At 36.4% G+C, this 19915-nt stretch overlaps 2 protein-coding genes across 2 annotated transcripts in view; one reads left to right on the forward strand and one right to left on the reverse strand.

The window, feature by feature from the left end:
• The first annotated feature begins 409 nt into the window (after positions 1-409).
• Positions 410-4748, forward strand: nkx6.2 (NK6 homeobox 2). Its single transcript, XM_026223356.1, has 3 exons — positions 410-2329; positions 3423-3595; positions 4044-4748. The coding sequence occupies exons 1-3, from the start codon at positions 1918-1920 to the stop codon at positions 4290-4292; spliced, it is 834 nt and encodes a 277-aa protein (XP_026079141.1). The 5' UTR covers positions 410-1917; the 3' UTR covers positions 4293-4748.
• Positions 4749-5578: 830 nt separating this feature from the next.
• inpp5a (inositol polyphosphate-5-phosphatase A) overlaps positions 5579-19915 on the reverse strand; it is a 117990-nt gene continuing 103653 nt past the window's right edge. The window contains exons 13-16 of the mRNA XM_026223355.1: positions 10863-10974; positions 8196-8264; positions 7100-7184; positions 5579-6961 (exon numbers count right to left, since the gene is read on the reverse strand). Coding sequence (XP_026079140.1) covers positions 7104-7184; positions 8196-8264; positions 10863-10974 — 262 coding nt within the window. The 3' untranslated portion in view covers positions 5579-6961; positions 7100-7103. The remainder of the gene's footprint in view (positions 6962-7099; positions 7185-8195; positions 8265-10862; positions 10975-19915) is intronic.

Raw genomic sequence — 19915 nt, forward strand, 5'->3', positions numbered from 1 at the left:
TAAAAAAAACTTTCATACTGTCCGAAAACGACATTCAAAGACTGCGAATGCTGTTTATTATCTTTACTTCATGTTTCAATGAACAGCGGAAGACAATCAGTCAAATACAACAGAAGCTTTCCAGAAACTCTATTACTATTATATGATTATCATTATTATTTTGGTTATCATCGGCAACAACAACAGTGTATCGAGTCAAGCCATTTTACACTTAGGATTTCATTTAGATTATGGTTTATTGTTTATAAACCATATAAACTTCATCTGGTTCTTATGCTATATTACAGATTATGCCGTAAAAATATTTGTTGTCACATCATGTTGCTTTCACATGCAACTCTTGATAAACTCATTGAATAATAATAATAAAATAATAATAATATAAACGATAATAATAATAATAATTCAGGGCATTAAACTCGGGACTGTAAATAGTTATTTTTTTAATGCGATGGTGATGATAGTGATTTAATGCGCGTGCACAGTGAGTGATGAAGAGCAGATTCGCTACAGTCCTGATTTACAACTCACATTAGAATTAGAAGATGAACTAAATAAAAATCACATTACATGAGAATCGGCCAATATGATAAAATAACATCAATACATTGGTTTCTACATTTAAAGATAGGATATAATAACCACAAAACACTCAGTCCACAATTAGCCTGCTTTATCATGTGAGGCCTATAAATTAATAAACAATGGTGAAAGTGTAAAGTCATCTTCATATTTATTTTTTCGTCTAAATAATATCGAAGCTTTTTAAAACCCAGCACAGTCATATTTCACTCTTCATCCATAAAACACAGATGATCTCTGAAAAACATTAAAGATGTCATACACATATCACATGCAGTCTAAACAGAGTTCATGAGAATATTCTCAAAGCAGATGTAGAGTCAGGTGCAGAATAATGCAGATTAACAGCGGCTTTGAGATCAAGACTGGATTTAATAAGCCTGATTTAAAGTCGCATTTAATTACACACAGTAAAACATTGCATTACTTTCGCCCGAACCACTGGATTCATATTTGATGATGTCAGTTATGCTATTTTAGATGATTTGGCTATTTTAGCAACATTATTTTAAGTTGCATAAGGGCGATTAAGTTGGTAAATGTCGAGGTGGTATATTTTGCGATATTTTATAGAAGTACGCTAAAACAGATAGCGATATTTTCAATAATAATAAAGTCATTCTAATGACTAACCTGCGAAAGAAAACATAATTAATATTGCGTGTAGCCTATAAATAATTGTTTCCAAATAAGATTGGGCTTAAACACTTCCACAGAGTTTCTTCTCCTTTTGCGTCTACATGCAGCGCAAGTTTAATTAAGCGAGTCGTGTAGTTTAATTAGAAACAGCGCGATTATGAGAGTTTCCCGCTCTTTAAAAGAGTTGCACGACGAAGCGGATGATAAGTCACTTCTGAAAGAACACATGAGCGTGGAAACAGCGTTATTAGTCGAGTGGAGGTTCATCTACTTACTATTGTGTCAAACGCAACGCGAAACAATGGTTTGTACAGCGCGACGCGTCGTTAATGACGCTACATTACGAGTTTGATGGAGTGCGGTTTGTTCATGTAAATCCGCCGCCTCGCGTCCTCCAATCAGAGCGCGGCGTCACGAAGCGTCTTCCAATGAGAGACGCGCGCTTGGAGGTTATGCGCGCGTCATCGCCGCTGGGGTCCATTGAGCGGGGAACGGCGCTTCAGATGCGGGCGACTGCAGCACTCAAAGCGGGCGTGAGATCTGCCGAGGACCGGCATCGCGTTTCTGGGATTCATCGGGAAGTTGAATTCACTTTGACTTGCGGTTGAAAGTTACGGTTCTAGTGGATGAGTTGTCAAGTGGTGTGCGTTCAACTTTCTCGTACGAACTTTCTCGCCCCGCGGTTCACTCGCACCGATGTTAGCGGTCGGGCAGATGGATGGTAACCGGCAGAGTGCGTTCGTTCTGGGCAGCACTCCTCTGGCTGCGCTGCACAACATGACCGAGATGAAGACGTCTTTATTCCCGTACGCCCTGCAGAACCCCGCGGGCTTCAAGGCTCCTTCCTTCGGCAACCTGAGCTCTCAGATCCCGCTGGGAACACCGCATGGAATTAGCGATATTTTGGGGAGACCCATCACCTCCGCGGGACAGCTGCTGTCGGGCTTCCCCCGGATCAACGGACTCACTTCAGCGGGGATGTACTTCAACCCTGCGGCGGTGTCTCGGTACCCCAAACCGCTGACGGAGCTGCACGGGAGGGCGCCCATATTTTGGCCCGGGATGATGCAGGGCTCCCCCTGGAGAGACCCGAGGGTTCCCTGTCCGGGTGAGTTTTCGAGAGCTTTTTTCTAAACTGGCTCGTGTTGGTTTTCAGGACTGCGTTTCCAAAAAGCATCGAAATCCTAAATTGATCGTAGCTCCACTGGAGGCAAAACGATGATTTTAGGAAAAACGAAGATCATATTGTTGGATTATTATTCAGGTTTAAAAAGTCGATACACTTCCATAATACACTGTATGCTCGCGCACTAATTTTGTACTTTACATAGGCTACTAAAAATGATTTATTAGTGCTTCTTAAGATAAACTTAAGATCAATTAAAAGTGTTCTTTTTTGGGACAACATGAATATGAACTAAAATACGCTTTTAATACACTATCTCTGTATTTAAAAAAAAAGAAAAGAAAAAAAAGTAATCACTTGTAGTTGACTTGAACCCATCTTGTACTACACTTCAACTCAAGTGTACTACAAGTGCTGACTAAATTATTTTTTCTTTTTGAGATACTGTGCAAAAAAGCGCATTTTAGTTCATATTCATGTTGTCCCAAAACAGCGCACTTTTAGTTGATCTCAAGTTTATCTTAATAAGTACTAATAAATCATTTTTAGTATGCATTATTTAGTCATTTTTAGCACTTTAGTACATAAAAAACCCCCAGAAAAGATCTGTAGTGTTTGACACTCGTGGGTCGCGTGTGTTCTTTATTCTTAAATAGAATGTGATTCTTACACTCTTCATAATAAAGATTCCAAAAGGATGTCATAGAACCATTTTTGGTTCCCCAAAAAGAACCTTTCATTAAAAGAAACATTTTTAGGAGCATTTTACAAATCTTAAGACACGTTTTCGAGCATAAAGAACCTTCTCTGTATTTGAAAGGATCTGATTTGAAGAGTGTGTGTTAGTTTTCACGCTCAGATTGTTGAAATGTTAGTGTTTGACACTTGTGGGTCACCAGTATTCACCCAATAGCTCTTCTTGAGTCTGTTTGTCTCTTTATGATCAATGGTAAGTCGCTTTGGATAAAAGCGTTTGAATGAATTAATGTCATTAATGCTAAATGAATTAATCTCACTGGCGCGGTTTCAGGTTTATTTGCCTAACCGTGTGTTATTTCTCTCTTTCGTTCTCCAGCACAGGCAAATATGATGCTGGACAATGATGGGAAGAAGAAACACTCCAGACCAACTTTTTCCGGACAGCAGATCTTCGCCCTGGAGAAGACCTTCGAGCAGACCAAGTATCTGGCCGGACCGGAGCGCGCTCGCCTCGCGTATTCTCTGGGAATGACCGAGAGCCAAGTCAAGGTAAACAGACACGGCTTTATATTCAACTCATTTTATTATAGACTTTATTTTCTTTTCTTTTTTCAATGCAAAAAAACGGGTAGAATTAGTTTATCCTATCTGCGAAAGTCGTCGTTCGTGATATGACATTGCAAACGAGCAAAACTGTTGGAGCGTTAATTTCTAATGTTGCAATGATTTTTTATTTATTTTTTATTTTGGTTATGCATAATATTTCTAACCAAAAATTGCATGCATTGCATGCATATGTTATCGCACTGCATGCATTTGCTTTTATTATTTTAATCAATTGCTTGCAATAGAGTTCATGCACTTTTCTTGATTTATATGATCTCGGTTCAGTTAGTTGAACTTGCATGCAACTATTTTTTTTTTTTTTTTAAGAAATGATAATTTCCTAATTGATCTCGCACATGGAGGGTGTTCTGAAGCGCTTTCTCTGTCTCAGGTTTGGTTTCAGAACAGAAGAACCAAATGGCGCAAGAGGCACGCGGCAGAGATGGCCACAGCGAAGAAGAAGCACGACTCCGAGACAGAGAAGATGAAGGAGAGCTCCGAGAACGAGGAGGATGATGAATATAACAAACCTCTGGACCCCAACTCCGACGAGGAGAAAATCACGAGACTGTTGAAGAAGCACAAGACGAGTAACCTGTCCCTCATCAGCCCCTGCAGCAACAGCTCGGACACTTTGTGATGACACCGAGCAGAGACTCTTCATCATCCTCATCATCATCATCTTCTGCAGAACCGAGGCAGAATCAAGCAGGGTATAAACACAGTTCACGCTTTGCTCTGTTGTACAGTTAGAAGTGGACGTGAAGTGTGTATATATATTTTTTACTGAGTAAATTATGTCATTAAAGCATCACGGAGACGTGCCACTTCCCCTTCATCATCATCTTCATCATCATCTTCATCACGGTCATTTTTTGTCTTCGATCGCAGAAGAATAAGCGTCTGAAAGTGTCAAGAGTGTATAGAGAAGTGCCAGCGATGTAAATGATGTGAATAGATTTGGTTTTAATAATTTCCTGGAGTTTATGTTTACTTCACAACACGGAAAACTCACAAGTATGGACATAAATATCGACGGAGAGAATACTATTGAAGAAAAAACTTTGTATCATCAATAAATTATTTAACAAGCCAATGTTTCAGAAATGTTCTGGTCCTTTATTAATTTCATACATTTACATGAACATATCTTGATTTGTGCTGTTATTTGATAACGACTGCATATTATATCCGTGCATTAATAATTACAATTACAATAATTAATTACAATAATTCTCCCTCGATTTCCTCTAATAATTTAACATGACAAAGGTTCATTTAAAGACGAGCGCGCGTGTAATGCAGAAGCTTCCGCTAACTCCGATGCATTGAAAGGAATATTGAGTTTCTTTTGGAGGTTTTATTTTAGGAGCATGACTCGACTGATGAAGACTTAAACATGCATTTAGATCAGCTTGTATTTCTATTTTTCAGTCCAAGCGAGCATTTTATTATTATTATTATTATTTTAAATCTGTGCGAATTTAATAAGTTTAAATAGGCATTTGCATTGCGAATAACGCGCTTAGCTATTAAAATTAAAGATGTTGGAAAAAACGTATTTTTTTGTGAAACGTAATTTATTCTTAAATAATTGTAATCTACGGCAGTAGACTGTGATTTCGTTGATTTTGTTAAATTGCGAACGAGTAATTAATTTTTGTTGTTACAGAAATGCTGTTAAAAGTGTAAATAAAATAGAAATGCATGCAAAAAAAAAAAATTCATATTCTCGAATTCTATGTTGTTTCCAGTTGTCAATTATATGTATCTCCCCTACGTTATTTAGATATTCAGTCATTACATACATAATGAATTTTTTCTTCCCCTGATGGTAAATGCATGTTAATTCCCGAGGCTTGTTTAGTGAATCTCAAGCTGATATTGATGTTTTTGACTGATGACACAGAGGCACTGATTCATTCATTCATTCTCTGAGTTCTAATGGTTTTATTGCTTTTAGAGAGAGATCTTGCCATCCATGAGCTCTAATCGCTATCTGCTTAAAGAGTGAATCCTATCACCTGAGCTGCTGGGAAAACAGTTAACAAGCAGTTCTTCTAACCAAATCACTGTCAGAGCGACACAAAATCATTCCCACCGACTCCGAAAGGAAGGAGCGTTGACTCTGTGGTGTAATAAACTGAGTCAGTTTCTGATGCGGAGAACATGCATGAGAAATCACACACTCTTTACTGGACAGTGTTCCCTGTGTTGTGCATCAGTCCTGATCTTCATCACACTGTCAAGTAAAGTGCATCTCTACGGTTCCTGCACAATGCCATCAGAACTCAACCCGAGTTCAATAGTTGGCACCGTGACACAATAATATAATAACAAGAAATCATACATAAGAACAAAGAGATAAAAGAACAGCTATTTAAGATACCCAGGCCTATTTAAAACATCACATTCAACCATAACAGCATTACACAGAAATAAGTTATTATAAGAACAGCACTGTAAGAACCCAGCAAAACTAATATTGAAACGATCTTATATACTTATGGTTTATGGCACTGCTTAAAAGAAAAAAAAAATTAATTGGCTATATATATATATATATATATAAATCATAAAGGCTGAAATGGCGTGTTCTACTTCTCATGATGTGGATTACGTGGTTTCTATAACTATTCAAACATTTTAACGTTACACCCACAGCAGCCGTTCGGATCAATGTCAGCATATTATAGTTTTGGTACGAATTATTATAAATTATGTCTTTAAAAAGTACAGTATATGAAATGAGAGTCGGCGGTTGTGTGTGGCACAGCAAATCAAGAAAAACCAAGATAAGAGTCAAGAGAGAAAGAACATCATCCTCACGCTTGAACAGAATACACCTAAGCTTTCTAACAGAGAGAACGTGTAGAAATAAACCTAGCCTTAGAAACACAACAAGAGTTCTTCATTGCACTTGTGAAAACGTCTTACTGTATGGAAGGAGCCGGGTATATCACGAGGCATATCTAAAACCTGCCAGGACGCTTTATAAGATCTGTAGTGTTTCTGATGTTCGATAGAGTTTGAGAAACGAGAAACATCTGATTTAGTGGAAATGCAGCATGTGTGTGTGTGTGTGTGTGTGTGTGTGTGTGTCCATGATCTCGACTCCTGAAGCATTCATGAACGTAGCGTGCCGTTTCTATAGACGTGATTGCATGCATTGGAGAAATGCGACTGGTCAGTCCTGCTGAAAAGTCTTTACAGGGTCCTCTGTGCATGTGTGTGTGTGTGTGTGTGTGTGTGTGTGTGTGTGTCCATCCAGCTTCTCACAGGGACGCTTTTCATGGAATCTTCTCCAACCTGTGTCACACACACACACACACACACACACACACACACACACACACACACACACACACAGATCATAAGAATCAGACATGGCTATTATAAACTCATATGGATAACAGGAATAAACGACTAGTAAAAGGGAATATTCACCGGATCACTGCAGGACACAACACTTGTGCTTGTTTGCGTGAGGTTTACCTGCTCCTGTGTTTAACCGAAAGAACAAGTAGACCGGCTGTGGAGAAACACACACACACTCCGATGAGCTGTTCTGATCGTACACATTCATTTAATAGTTCATTCACACACACACACACACACACACACACACTTCTGTCTGAGCTCTTCTTCCATGGGTGCAAAATTCACCGACATTTCTAGAACATCTGAATGTGATTTTGACGAGTGTGTGTCTGTCTGGTTCAAACACACACACACACACACACACACACACACACACACACACACACACACACACACACACACACACACACACACACACAGACACACACACAGACACACACACAGACACACAGACACACACACACACACACACACACACACACACACAGGACGTATATCAGAGTAAATGAAATAAAATAAAACTGAAGACATCATGTGTTCCTAAAATATTCCATTTTATTCTTTATAATTCAGCTTTAACCACTTGATTTAAAAACTCCAATAATATGGTTTAAAAGAAAAAAGATTATTTAGGATGTCTTGTTCAGAACCGTAACATCACACAGAAGGAAACATTAGAACATTTTGAGAGAACATTACTGTAATCATGGAACAAGAGCTCTGTTGAATCTCTCTTCACTGTCAGAACCTGCAGCACTCAACTAACAGCAGTGCCCTCATTTGCATACTGAATTCTGATTGGTGATGTTTCGTGAATGTATTTGCATACTGATCTGTGATTGGTCGGGAGTGTCTCGTGTGCTGCACAATCACAGGAACAGAAGAGCTGTTCATTCTAATCTTTAGTAAAACCTGAACACATTCATTCAGAAAATAATATCCAGCGTCACTAAGAAAAACAAGAGCTTACTTCATTGTTTTTAAGAGAGTAGTTTTTCAGAATTATTTTTCTTGAATGTTTGCTTTGATTCAAATCTATTAGCTATTTTACCTTCATTCAGGAGAAACATTTAAAGAAGACTAGACACACACACACACACACACACACACACACACACACACACACACACACACACTAGTTGGAGAGGTTAGTTAGTTGTACCTTGTGGTCCCCCATACACACGCTGGGGCCGATGTTGTCGTATGTTATTGATTTCTCCTCGTTCTCTGGCTGCAAAACACAAAATATGATTACAGACACAGAGCAAATGCATGCATGACGCTAAAATACTAAGAAGAGCTTTCATACGCTTACATTTAAGTGCCAATAAATCAAAGTTCAGGAGCTTTTTCATATCTGAAATGCAGCGAAAGCATTAATCATATTTATCTAAATTGAAAATAATGCTCTGAATCGAGCGAGACAGAAATGATGCAGTGCTCTTTAGAAAGCACACACACACACACACACGCACACACACACATGAATGAAGACGACAAACTCAAGGAAACTGCATTTGAAGACTTGGCCAGAGAATAACAACACACACCTGTCTCTAAACATGGAGATCTTTACTTTAGAAATTTATGAAATGAAATCTAAAAGATATTATTTGTCACTACAGTGAAAGCTCCTTTATGTTTCTTTTCTTTTCGTCTTGTTTTTGTGCTCATCTTTTGATTAAAATCAAAAGACAAAATCTTTTTCTTGAATTAGTTATTAAAACACAGGTTTTTAAAAATATATATATGTAATTGTTTATATATAGACATATATTTGTATATATAAAATCTTTCTAATTTTAAACATTCTTTGTTTCATGCAGATGCTCTTCAATGTTACCCTGAAGACGTTTGTACAGTTTAATATCAGTTTGTTAAACTTGTGTTTACTAAAAATGTTTTTTAAGATGTTCATTCATTGTTTCTGCTGATAAAGAAAGTCTGTTTTCCTCTGCTTGTCTATTGATTTACACTGTATGTTCAAATTAATTCTTTTATCCTATGTATTCGCTCATTACTACTTGTACTTTTTAAAAACACTCTACTTAAAATAGTATTTTTATTTTTTGTTTCTCTAAGTCATTTCCCACAACCTTTATGTTTTTAATCAGAGACTGATCTGAACTTGTGTTGCTGTGACTCTTTCTTTAACCCTGTGGTCTCTTCTGGTGTAAAAGCGTGTGATGCAGGATCTGGAGATGTTTGTGTAATGTGAGTGAACACACAGATGCATTCATCAAACACAGGCTGGATCATTTACAAAGGCAGCATAAAATTGTGGATTTTCGGCCTGCGTAATCTTTAGACAGATAAACAAATGACGGCGGGGCCGGGGCCGCGCTTGACTGGCTCTTCATTACGGCGCGGTGGACCTTTGGTGTGTTAGGGCTCGGCGAGCAGAAAATAACAGGACGTGGAGCTAACAGAGCGCTGCATGATAGATGAGCTGTGTACCAGCCGTGTCTAAACAATCTGCCTTCACACAGAAACACACCGTGAGCACATCTCCATTAACACTGCCCTCACCAGCACGACTACTAGCGCTCCAACACTAACTAGTGCTCGACTCAGCTCAACTCATACGAGTCAGGGTTGATTTTTTATTTACTGGGTTTCTGTGGATCCTAAACAGGTGTTCGCAAGGCTTACTTCGCTCTTCATGAATTGTGAATGTATTTGTAATGCTTCAGTGCTTCATAATTCACTTTACAAACAGAATAATCTTGAAAAGCTGTTCTGAGCCACTAGAGAATGGGAAAGGCTTGAGGATCGCGGAGCAAAACTGATTTAATTTCTTAGTGTTTCTGTCTTTGTAAATGTCTTGACATTCTTGAATCGAGATGCATTTACTTGACAAGTAAGATTTATTTCCTTAAAAATTAAAATAAATATATAGATAAAAGTTGTGTTTTGATTGAAGACAAGTAAATATATCTGACAATGGAGAACGAACATTGGTTGATATTTTTGCTTGTTTTAGCAAAGACAAACAAAAATTATTTTTTTTGTTGTTTTTTGTTTTTCAGGAAGTCATTTTTCTTGTAAATTAAGTAAAAAATAAATAAGTATATTATTTATACTAGAAAACAAGACCAAAATACAAAGAAAATATTTTTTCCTTAAGATTCTTCTGTTATTTTCCTGTGAAAGATTCTTATATTAAGAAACATAGATTAGATGCATTTACGTGAGTCTATGATTAAAAACTAATATCTGCAAATAGAGTACACTGATGTTTTCTTTCTTTCTGATTTATGATGTTATGTTTCATTTTTAAATGAATCAAAAGACACAAAGTCCCAAAGCACTCCTGAAACCTAAAGATAAATCTCTTAAGAAGAGGAGAGTAAGATCAGAAACATTTAGTTTAATCAAGAGAAGGAGCAGGGATTGAGACATTTATGAAGCATCATATGCATTGTATTTTGATTTGTTTAAATGTTTACTTATAATAACAATAACAAATTTGACATCACAAACTGTCATAATTTAACAATAAAAGTCCATTTTCCAGCCTGATTTAAACAGTTCATTAAAGGGGCGTGTCTCCTTTAAGACACATGAGCGCCCCTGCTGTGATTGGCTAATATCTTTGCATATGAAAGAAGCTTTAAGATAATGGGAAATGTGGATCGTGGTATTCCATATCAATGCAATCCGTCAGATGTGGTTCTGAATGCAGCATTCATTGCTTTTGTGAATTGTGAAACCAATTTCAGAGTTTTGTTTTTTTCATTCAGATTTCTCACTGCATGGCACCTTTTGCATCAGATTAACATCACTCACAATCTGAAACAATGAAGCGTCTGTGGTTTAACCATCTCACCTTGAGGAGCAGGTCTCTGGCCGAGGAGGACATGAGGATGCGGTCACACCAGGCCGGACATCGAGTGTTCATGTACTGCTTCCCCTGACTGGAGTCTTCACTGTACGGATAACTGCACAAACACACACCTGAAGATCTTAGCGATGCATATTACTGATCAAACATTAGGTTTCGATATATTTACAGTAGGAGATTTACTAAATATCTACATGGAACATGAAGTTAATAATTGTGACTCATACAAAGTATGCACAGCACAGGAGCAATCCGCGGAGGATCTGATTTATATTTCTGAGGAGCAGATGGTACACGATACAGACACAAAGGACATCAGATCGAGGCGTGCAGATAACAGCTCTATGATGTTAATGATGGACCTCCTACACGTGACACTGAGATCAGAATCAGACGGGAATGAACTGTGTGTATTTATGAGTCTGTTGTGTCGTATCATCACAAAAACTAACACCAGCAGCAGACATCAACGTTTACCTCACGAAAACAGCCCAGGTTCACTCTGCACAAATGTTTTATTTTTATTTTATTTTGCATTCTGGAAACGAAGCCTATTTTCCCCCTGAATTATTTTTATAACAGTGCAATGTAAAAAAAATAAAATAAAAAAACTTTAATTAAAATAATCTTGTCCAGACATTTGCTTTATTATTATCTGATCTACATAAAATAAATTAAATACAACAAAATTTTTGATGCACATTTTTTAAAAGTTTAAAAAGCACTTTAAATTATATAATTTAAATAAACCTATTTTAAAATGTATTATTTTCTCCACATTAACATGTTTTTTGCCAAATATGGCGTATACTTTCAAGTTTTCAAATGTACTTTAAATTATATTATATTCTCTTCTTCACACTGACACATACTTTACAGTAAATAATAACATTTAAATAATAAATTATAATACAATTTCAGTACAACAAAATCTACTTTGTTATGTGTTTTAAATAATACAATTTCTATAATTGATAAATAAGTTTTCTTCACATTATGAGATGTTTTTGTATTACAGTAGGTTATTTATAGCTTTATATATTTGATAGTTTTTATATTTTTACAAACACAAACTCTCTCTATCTCTTTCTCTCTCTCTCTCTCACACACACACACACACACACACACACACGCAGGCTCCGCTCAATTGGTCATGAAAGCATCGAATCACGATCGGCTCATTTAGTGGAATCAGCTAATCAAACACCATCAGCATCGGCCGCATCTGCACCCAACTGACCATCGCCATGACGACCGGGTCAAGGGTCGAACGGGCCAGTTAGTGGGGGTTAAAGAGGGGAGGGGGACCAGTTAACCCACATCCGGCTAACACACAGGCCCCCGACCGAGTGGTCAAACAAGAGCCACGAGGGGCCTTTGCAGAACGCCTGAGTGCAATTAGCATTGATGGCACTTTAAGCAAGTGGAAATGAAGGGCAGTTTTGGTATGCTAACGAGAGAGGACTCTGAGGATGAAAGAGTGATAGCGGAGGATAGAGAGCGGGATAATGAGGGATAGAGATGCAGAGTGTGGGAATTAAGGGGCGGGAGAAGCTCTTCCTTCAGGGTGGCCCACACTAACCCTACAGGAAGTTTTAGCTGCGCTGCTTCACTGGATTAAACACATCTGATCTGCTAAAGAGCCCAGACAATCTGTGAAACCGATCCGTGATGCTCAGAGGCAGGAGGAAGGTGTCAGTATCCAGAGAGCAAACCAACCTTCACACTCAACACTCACAGATTCATATCCTCTGTTCAAACCCCATTCAGATGCTCTACATATAACATGTTTAAAGCCTTTTCTGCTCACCAAGGCTGCATTTATTTGATCAAGAACAATGTAAAAACTGTGAAATAGTTTTACAATTTATAACAGCTGTTTTCTGTGTGAATCTGTGTTAAAGTGTAATTTATTTCTGTGACGCTCCGCTGTATTTTCAGCATCATTCCTTGTGATGAACACAGCTGTGCTGCTCAATATTTTTGTGGAAATCAACAAAAAAGCATTGAAATCTTTTTTTTTTTCTCCCAACTAGGGAAGTTTATTTCTGCCATGAATGATAATTAGGTCTTTTTATCTCATACTCAGGAGATACAATTCTGGCAATTCTGTTTCTATATAAATTTCCAGTTTTGAGAAGAAAACGTTGAATTACGATATAAAGTCAGAATTGTGAAATATAAAGTCCAAATTGTGAGCAATAAAGTCGGAACTGCAAGATATAAAGATTAAATTGTGAGATATAAACACAGAATTACGAGATATAAAGTCGGAATTACGAGATATAAAGACAGAATTATGAGATATAAAGTCGGAATTACGAGATATAAAGACGGAATTGTGAGATATAAAGTCGGAATTACGAGATATAAAGACGGAATTGTGAGATATAAAGTCGGAATTGTGAGATATAAAGACGGAATTGTGATATAAAGTCGGAATTACGAGATATAAAGATGGAATTATGAGATATAAAGTCGGAATTATGAGATATAAAGACGGAATTGTGAGATATAAAGTCGGAATTGTGAGATATAAAGACGGAATTGTGATATAAAGTCGGAATTACGAGATATAAAGACGGAATTGTGAGATATAAAGTCGGAATTACGAGATATAAAGATGGAATTATGAGATATAAAGACGGAATTGTGAGATATAAAGACGGAATTACGAGATATAAAGACGGAATTACGAGATATAAAGACGGAATTACGAGATATAAAGACAGAATTACGAGATATAAAGTTGGAATTACGAGATATAAAGACGGAATTGTGAGATATAAAGTCAGAATTACGAGATATAAAGATGGAATTATGAGATATAAAGACGGAATTGTGAGATATAAAGACGGAATTACGAGATATAAAGACGGAATTGTGAGATATAAAGATGAAATTGTGAGATATAAAGACAAAATTGTGAGATATAAAGACGGAATTGTGAGATATAAAGTCAGAATTACGAGATATAAAGATGGAATTACGAGATATAAAGATGGAATTACGAGATATAAAGATGGAATTATGAGATATAAAGTCGGAATTACGAGATATAAAGATGGAATTATGAGATATAAAGACGGAATTACGAGATATAAAGACGGAATTGTGAGATATAAAGATGGAATTACGAGATATAAAGATGGAATTATGAGATATAAAGATGGAATTATGAGATATAAAGTCGGAATTACGAGATATAAAGATGGAATTACGAGATATAAAGAGGGAATTATGAGATATAAAGATGGAATTATGAGATATAAAGTCGGAATTACGAGATATAAAGATGGAATTATGAGATATAAAGTCGGAATTATGAGATATAAAGTCGGAATTACGAGATATAAAGATGGAATTACGAGATATAAAGATGGAATTATGAGATATAAAGATGGAATTATGAGATATAAAGTCAGAATTACGAGATATAAAGACGGAATTACGAGATATAAAGATGGAATTATGAGATATAAAGTCGGAATTACGAGATATAAAGATGGAATTATGAGATATAAAGACGGAATTACGAGATATAAAGACGGAATTGTGAGATATAAAGACGGAATTACGAGATATAAAGATGGAATTACGAGATATAAAGACGGAATTACGAGATATAAAGATGGAATTATGAGATATAAAGTCGGAATTACGAGATATAAAGATGGAATTATGAGATATAAAGACGGAATTACGAGATATAAAGACGGAATTGTGAGATATAAAGACGGAATTACGAGATATAAAGACGGAATTGTGAGATATAAAGATGAAATTGTGAGATATAAAGACGGAATTACGAGATATAAAGTCCGAATTACGAGATATAAAGATGGAATTACGAGATATAAAGATGGAATTACGAGATATAAAGACGGAATTGTGAGATATCAAGATGAAATTGTGAGATATAAAGATGAAATTGTGAGATATAAAGACGGAATTACGAGATATAAAGTCCGAATTACGAGATATAAAGATGGAATTACGAGATATAAAGATGGAATTACGAGATATAAAGACGGAATTGTGAGATGTAAAGTCAGAATTATGAGATATAAAGTTGCAATTTGTGGTTATCTGCTGTATTTGGCCAAAACAAGTAATCTTAAATCAGTCTTCACATCAGTGATGACAAAATGCTGTGTAGACAGGAACAGAGCGGCTGTCACTGCTCACACGAGGAGCGCTGGTGTTCTCACACACACACACACACACACACACACACAGCTAATGCAACAGCAAACAGCAGCGCGGAGCCGCAGGACGGTGATTAATGCTGTCTATTAGCGTGTACAAACTTATCTGGCAGAGTACACGCTGCTGCTGGGTGTGTGAACCGGAGACCAGCAGACACTATCACACTCCTGCCAAGACTAATTACACTAATTAATGGGGCTGCGCTGCTAAACTCAACAATTGCCCACCTGTGTGTCTTACAGAGAGATTCTCACACTAGCTTAACCATTCATAACATTTACTCACAATCATCTTGTTTCAAACCAGTGTCACTTTCTTTCTTCTGTGAAACACTAGCATCTATTACAGCACTGTAAGTGGTACGTTTTTTATATATATATATAATAAAAAAAAATTTAGCAAATTTTTTGTATTGTTCTTGCAATATTTTAAGTCTGTAAGTCTAATATTTACATTTAATTTTATTTCAGTTAACAAAAATGTTAATCACCATTATTAATGGGTGAACTGTGGCTTTAAGTCGTGCTCTTGATCATGTGACCCATCCTAGCGCCACTGTGGCCGTGTCCCACATCACGAGCAGTTATCTTGTTCTGCATGATGACAAATAAGTGCCAATTCAAACACTGATTCAATGAGACGCCTGCTTTTATGAGGGCCGTATAAACTCTGAACACAAAGACACTGATAAGAGACACGCCATTAATGAGAGGACAGAGGTCACATGATGAACTACAGCATAGAATCATGGGATTGGACAGAACCAGAGCTGTCAATCAAACGCAGAGTCACAGGAAGAGGTGTTTGTGTGTGTGTGTGTGTTGCGCAACAGGAAAAAGCCAATTTCCTCGATTCATGATTTAAAAGCAAATCTATTTATGACTTTAATTGTCTTTACTTTAGATTACAGAGCTGAGTTAATGAGGTCATGATGCAGACTTCATTGTCTCAGACTTACTGTTTTCAGACAGGGCAACTCATAAAATTAACCCTTTACAACCTAGAGAAGGTAGTTAGTGACTGGTTTTCTCAATATGATTTGTCTTAAAATCCTTATATCCTTATTTTAACCATGAAAAAATGACCGTTCATTATCAGATTTATTATAGTTAACTAAAGCTTAAACTATTTTTTAAATGTTACTTTAAATAATTACAGCATGAAATAACTAAATATTATATATATATATATATAATTTCAGTTATCTTCCAACAAAACATTTATTTTTGTTAGTTTACCTTGATGTACTAAATAACTGAAACTGAAATAAAATGTATAAAAATTATAAAGACACAACAAATACAAAACTAGTAAGAATTACAAAAAGACAGTTACTTTTTACAGTTATTAAAATTAACATGAAAGCACATTATATTAAATAAAATATAATTCAAAATATTATCGTAATTTTTAAGCAAAAGTGTTGATTATTGGTCCAGCTGCACTGATGACTGACACACACACAGACACACACACACACACACACACACAAACAAACACACACACACACACACACTCTCACTCACACACACACACACACACACACAAACACACACACACGCACACACTCTCTCACACACACACACACACACACTCTCACTCACACACACACACACACAAACACACACACATGCACACACTCTCACACACACACACACACACACACAAACACAAACAAACACACACACACACACTCAGTCACACACACACACACACACACACACACACACACACAAACACTCACACTCTCACACACTCTCACTCACACACACACACGCACACACTCTCACTCTCACTCACACACACACACACACAAACTCTTACTCTCACTCACACATGTACACTTTCTCTCGCTCTCTCTCACACACACTCTCTCTCTCTTTCACTCTCTCACACACACTCACGTACACACTCACACACACTGACACTTGCATTTACACTCACATCCACTCTCTCCCACACTTCCACACAGATGCATGTGTGTTCCTCAAGCGTGATGAAAGACGTCACTTCAGTGTTAAACCGTGTCACTCGACTGTCAATGAGTGTTTCTATGGCTGCTCTGTGACAGGCTTTCTTCAGTTCACACACACTAGATCGAGAGATGTGATCTCATACAGCACGTTTCCTCAACGACAGTGAATCAGAGATGATGTCAGTCAATTATTCACAGTGAAACTGCTAAATCAGCTGATGAGAGCTGCTCACAGGCCAAGAAACATCTCATGTGAAGAACCAGAGTTCCCATACAGCATGAGAATCACATACATTTATAAAATCTCTGGAAGATTTGGCTTTTGAATGGCAGGCACAGTAACAATATTTGGAATAGATTTTAATTTTAAGATAAAAATGTTAAATAATGTTATACCATTTTATTAAATATAAAAATTGCTATAAAGACGTTTAAAGTTGTCTCCAATAAAATGATGCACAAAGATCAGTATCTAGCTGGTTAGATATTAATACAATATTTTATTGCTACAGACATTTCCAGGCATACTTATCAAAATGCATGATATTTCCAGCATTTTCATGTGTAAATGACACTTTAGACTCAAAAGGGCTGATTTAACATTTTCTATAAAAATATCATTAAAAAATACTTCTGGATGCACTGGCTATTGAATGCCATATGACAATATCTGAAATAAATTCTATTTTATTTAATTAAAAAAAAAAGACATTTTTATACATTTCTGGATGCATTGGCATTTGGATGTCATGTAACAATATTCGGAATAGATGTAAATTTTTATATTTTTTAACACATTTTTGGATTTACTAGCAGGAATAGATTTAATTTTTGTATTTATCATTATTATTTTATTATTATTTTTTAAAAGAAGAAATCTCTGGATGCACTAGCATTTGAATGGCAGGTAAAACATTTGGAATGAATTTTAATTTGTATTATGATTTTTTCTTTTTCAAATAAAGATGTGGGAAACCTGCTTAAATGGCATTTCCAGCAACTATTTTGAGTATTTTTGCAGGAAATCGTTATAAAAGAATCCAACAAAGAACAATCAGAGAGAAATATCAGCACTTGTGTTCAATCATATAAGTGAACCGTAACTAACAACAGTATGATAATGTCATCTTCACACTCAGGCATGGGGCGGACATTAATGGAAATCAGCCATTTGCACTAAAATAAGAAATGAAACACTGAAGCATGTCTGGTTTATTCTGAATGGAGTAAACAAAACTAAGAAAAGCATGATGGTGCATTGACAAAACGCTACCATGCTTTTTCAAAAGTCAGTGTTGCTTTATCTCTCTTCATTTACAGCAAAGCGCGGAGTGTAACGCTCACAGAGCCGCTGTGTTGAAGCAGGTCTCTACATCCTCACCAAACGGTGAAGAATAACTGTACATGACCTCTGACCCTTCACACGCTCACCTCACGACCCTCGAGCCGTTCCGTCTAGACTCACACACACTTAGTGAAATAAATCACATCTTCTCTCGCTGTGCTGGGGTTCCCAGCAGCTCTTCAGTTTCTGCATTGATTTTACACAGAAACTCCTTCAATAAAATCACAAAGCGCTGGAGCTAATGTCTGTCAGATCAAATAAATGCAGCCTTATTATTAACACCAACCTTATTATAACCTTATAATTATGGTATTTTTTGTTAAATTATTTTTTCTGCCATTCATAAATCACTGAATAAAAAAAAAAAATATATATATATATATATATATATACACATATATATATATATATATATATATATATATATATATATATATATATATATATATATATATATATATATACATATATATATATAGAAAAGCCTAAGTCTAAGTCTAATTGGACATCCATGACATGCGGAGTCCCACAAGGCTTGATTCTAGCACCGCTCTTGTTTAGCCTGTAAACGCTTCCACTAAGTCAAAAAATGAGAAAAAGCCAAATTGCCTATCACAGCTATGCTGATGATACCCAGATTCACCTAACAGTTGGATGTGCCAGAACTTTATTCAGTCAAACAAGCAAAAAACTGAAGTCATTGCATTTGGAAACAAAGATGAAGTTTTCAAGGTGAATGCATACCTTGACTCTAGGGGTCAAACAAGTAAAAAGCGAAGTCAGGAATCTTGGTGTGATTCTGGAGACAGACCTTAGTTTCAGTAGTCATGTCAAAGCAGTAACTAAATCAGCATACTATCATTTAAAAAACATTGCAAGAATTAGATGTTTTGTTTCCAGTCAAGACTTGGAGAAACTTGTTCATGCCTTTATCACCAGCAGGGTGGACTATTGTAATGGTCTCTTCCCAAAAAGAGCATTAGACAGCTGCAGCTCATCCAGAACACTGCTGCCAGGATTCTGACTAGAACCAGAAGATCTGAGCATATCACATCAGTCCTCAGGTCCTTACACTGGCTTAGAGTTACATTTAGGATTGATTTTAAAGTACTTTTACTCGTATATAAGTCACTAAATGACCTAGGACCGAAATACATTGCAGATATGTTCACTGAATATAAACCTAACAGAGCACTCAGATCACTAGGATCGAGTCAGTTAGAAATACCAAGGGTTGGAATCAGCTTCCAGAAGAGATCAGATGTGCTAAAACACTAGTCACATTTAAATCTAGACTTAAAACTCATCTGTTTATCTGTGCATTTATTGAATGAGCACTGTGCAATGTCCGAACTGATTGCACTATATTTTATGTAAAATCATTTTCTATTTCTAACTGTTTTAGATTCATTTTAAATAAGTCAATTTTTAAATCATTTTCAAAGTTTTAAATTTCTTCTTTTATTTTTGTGATTTTTGTTTTAATGATTATTTTACTTTCTTTTATGT

This window comes from Carassius auratus, chromosome 38 (assembly GCF_003368295.1).
Source record: "Carassius auratus strain Wakin chromosome 38, ASM336829v1, whole genome shotgun sequence".
Lineage (NCBI taxonomy): Eukaryota > Metazoa > Chordata > Actinopteri > Cypriniformes > Cyprinidae > Carassius > Carassius auratus.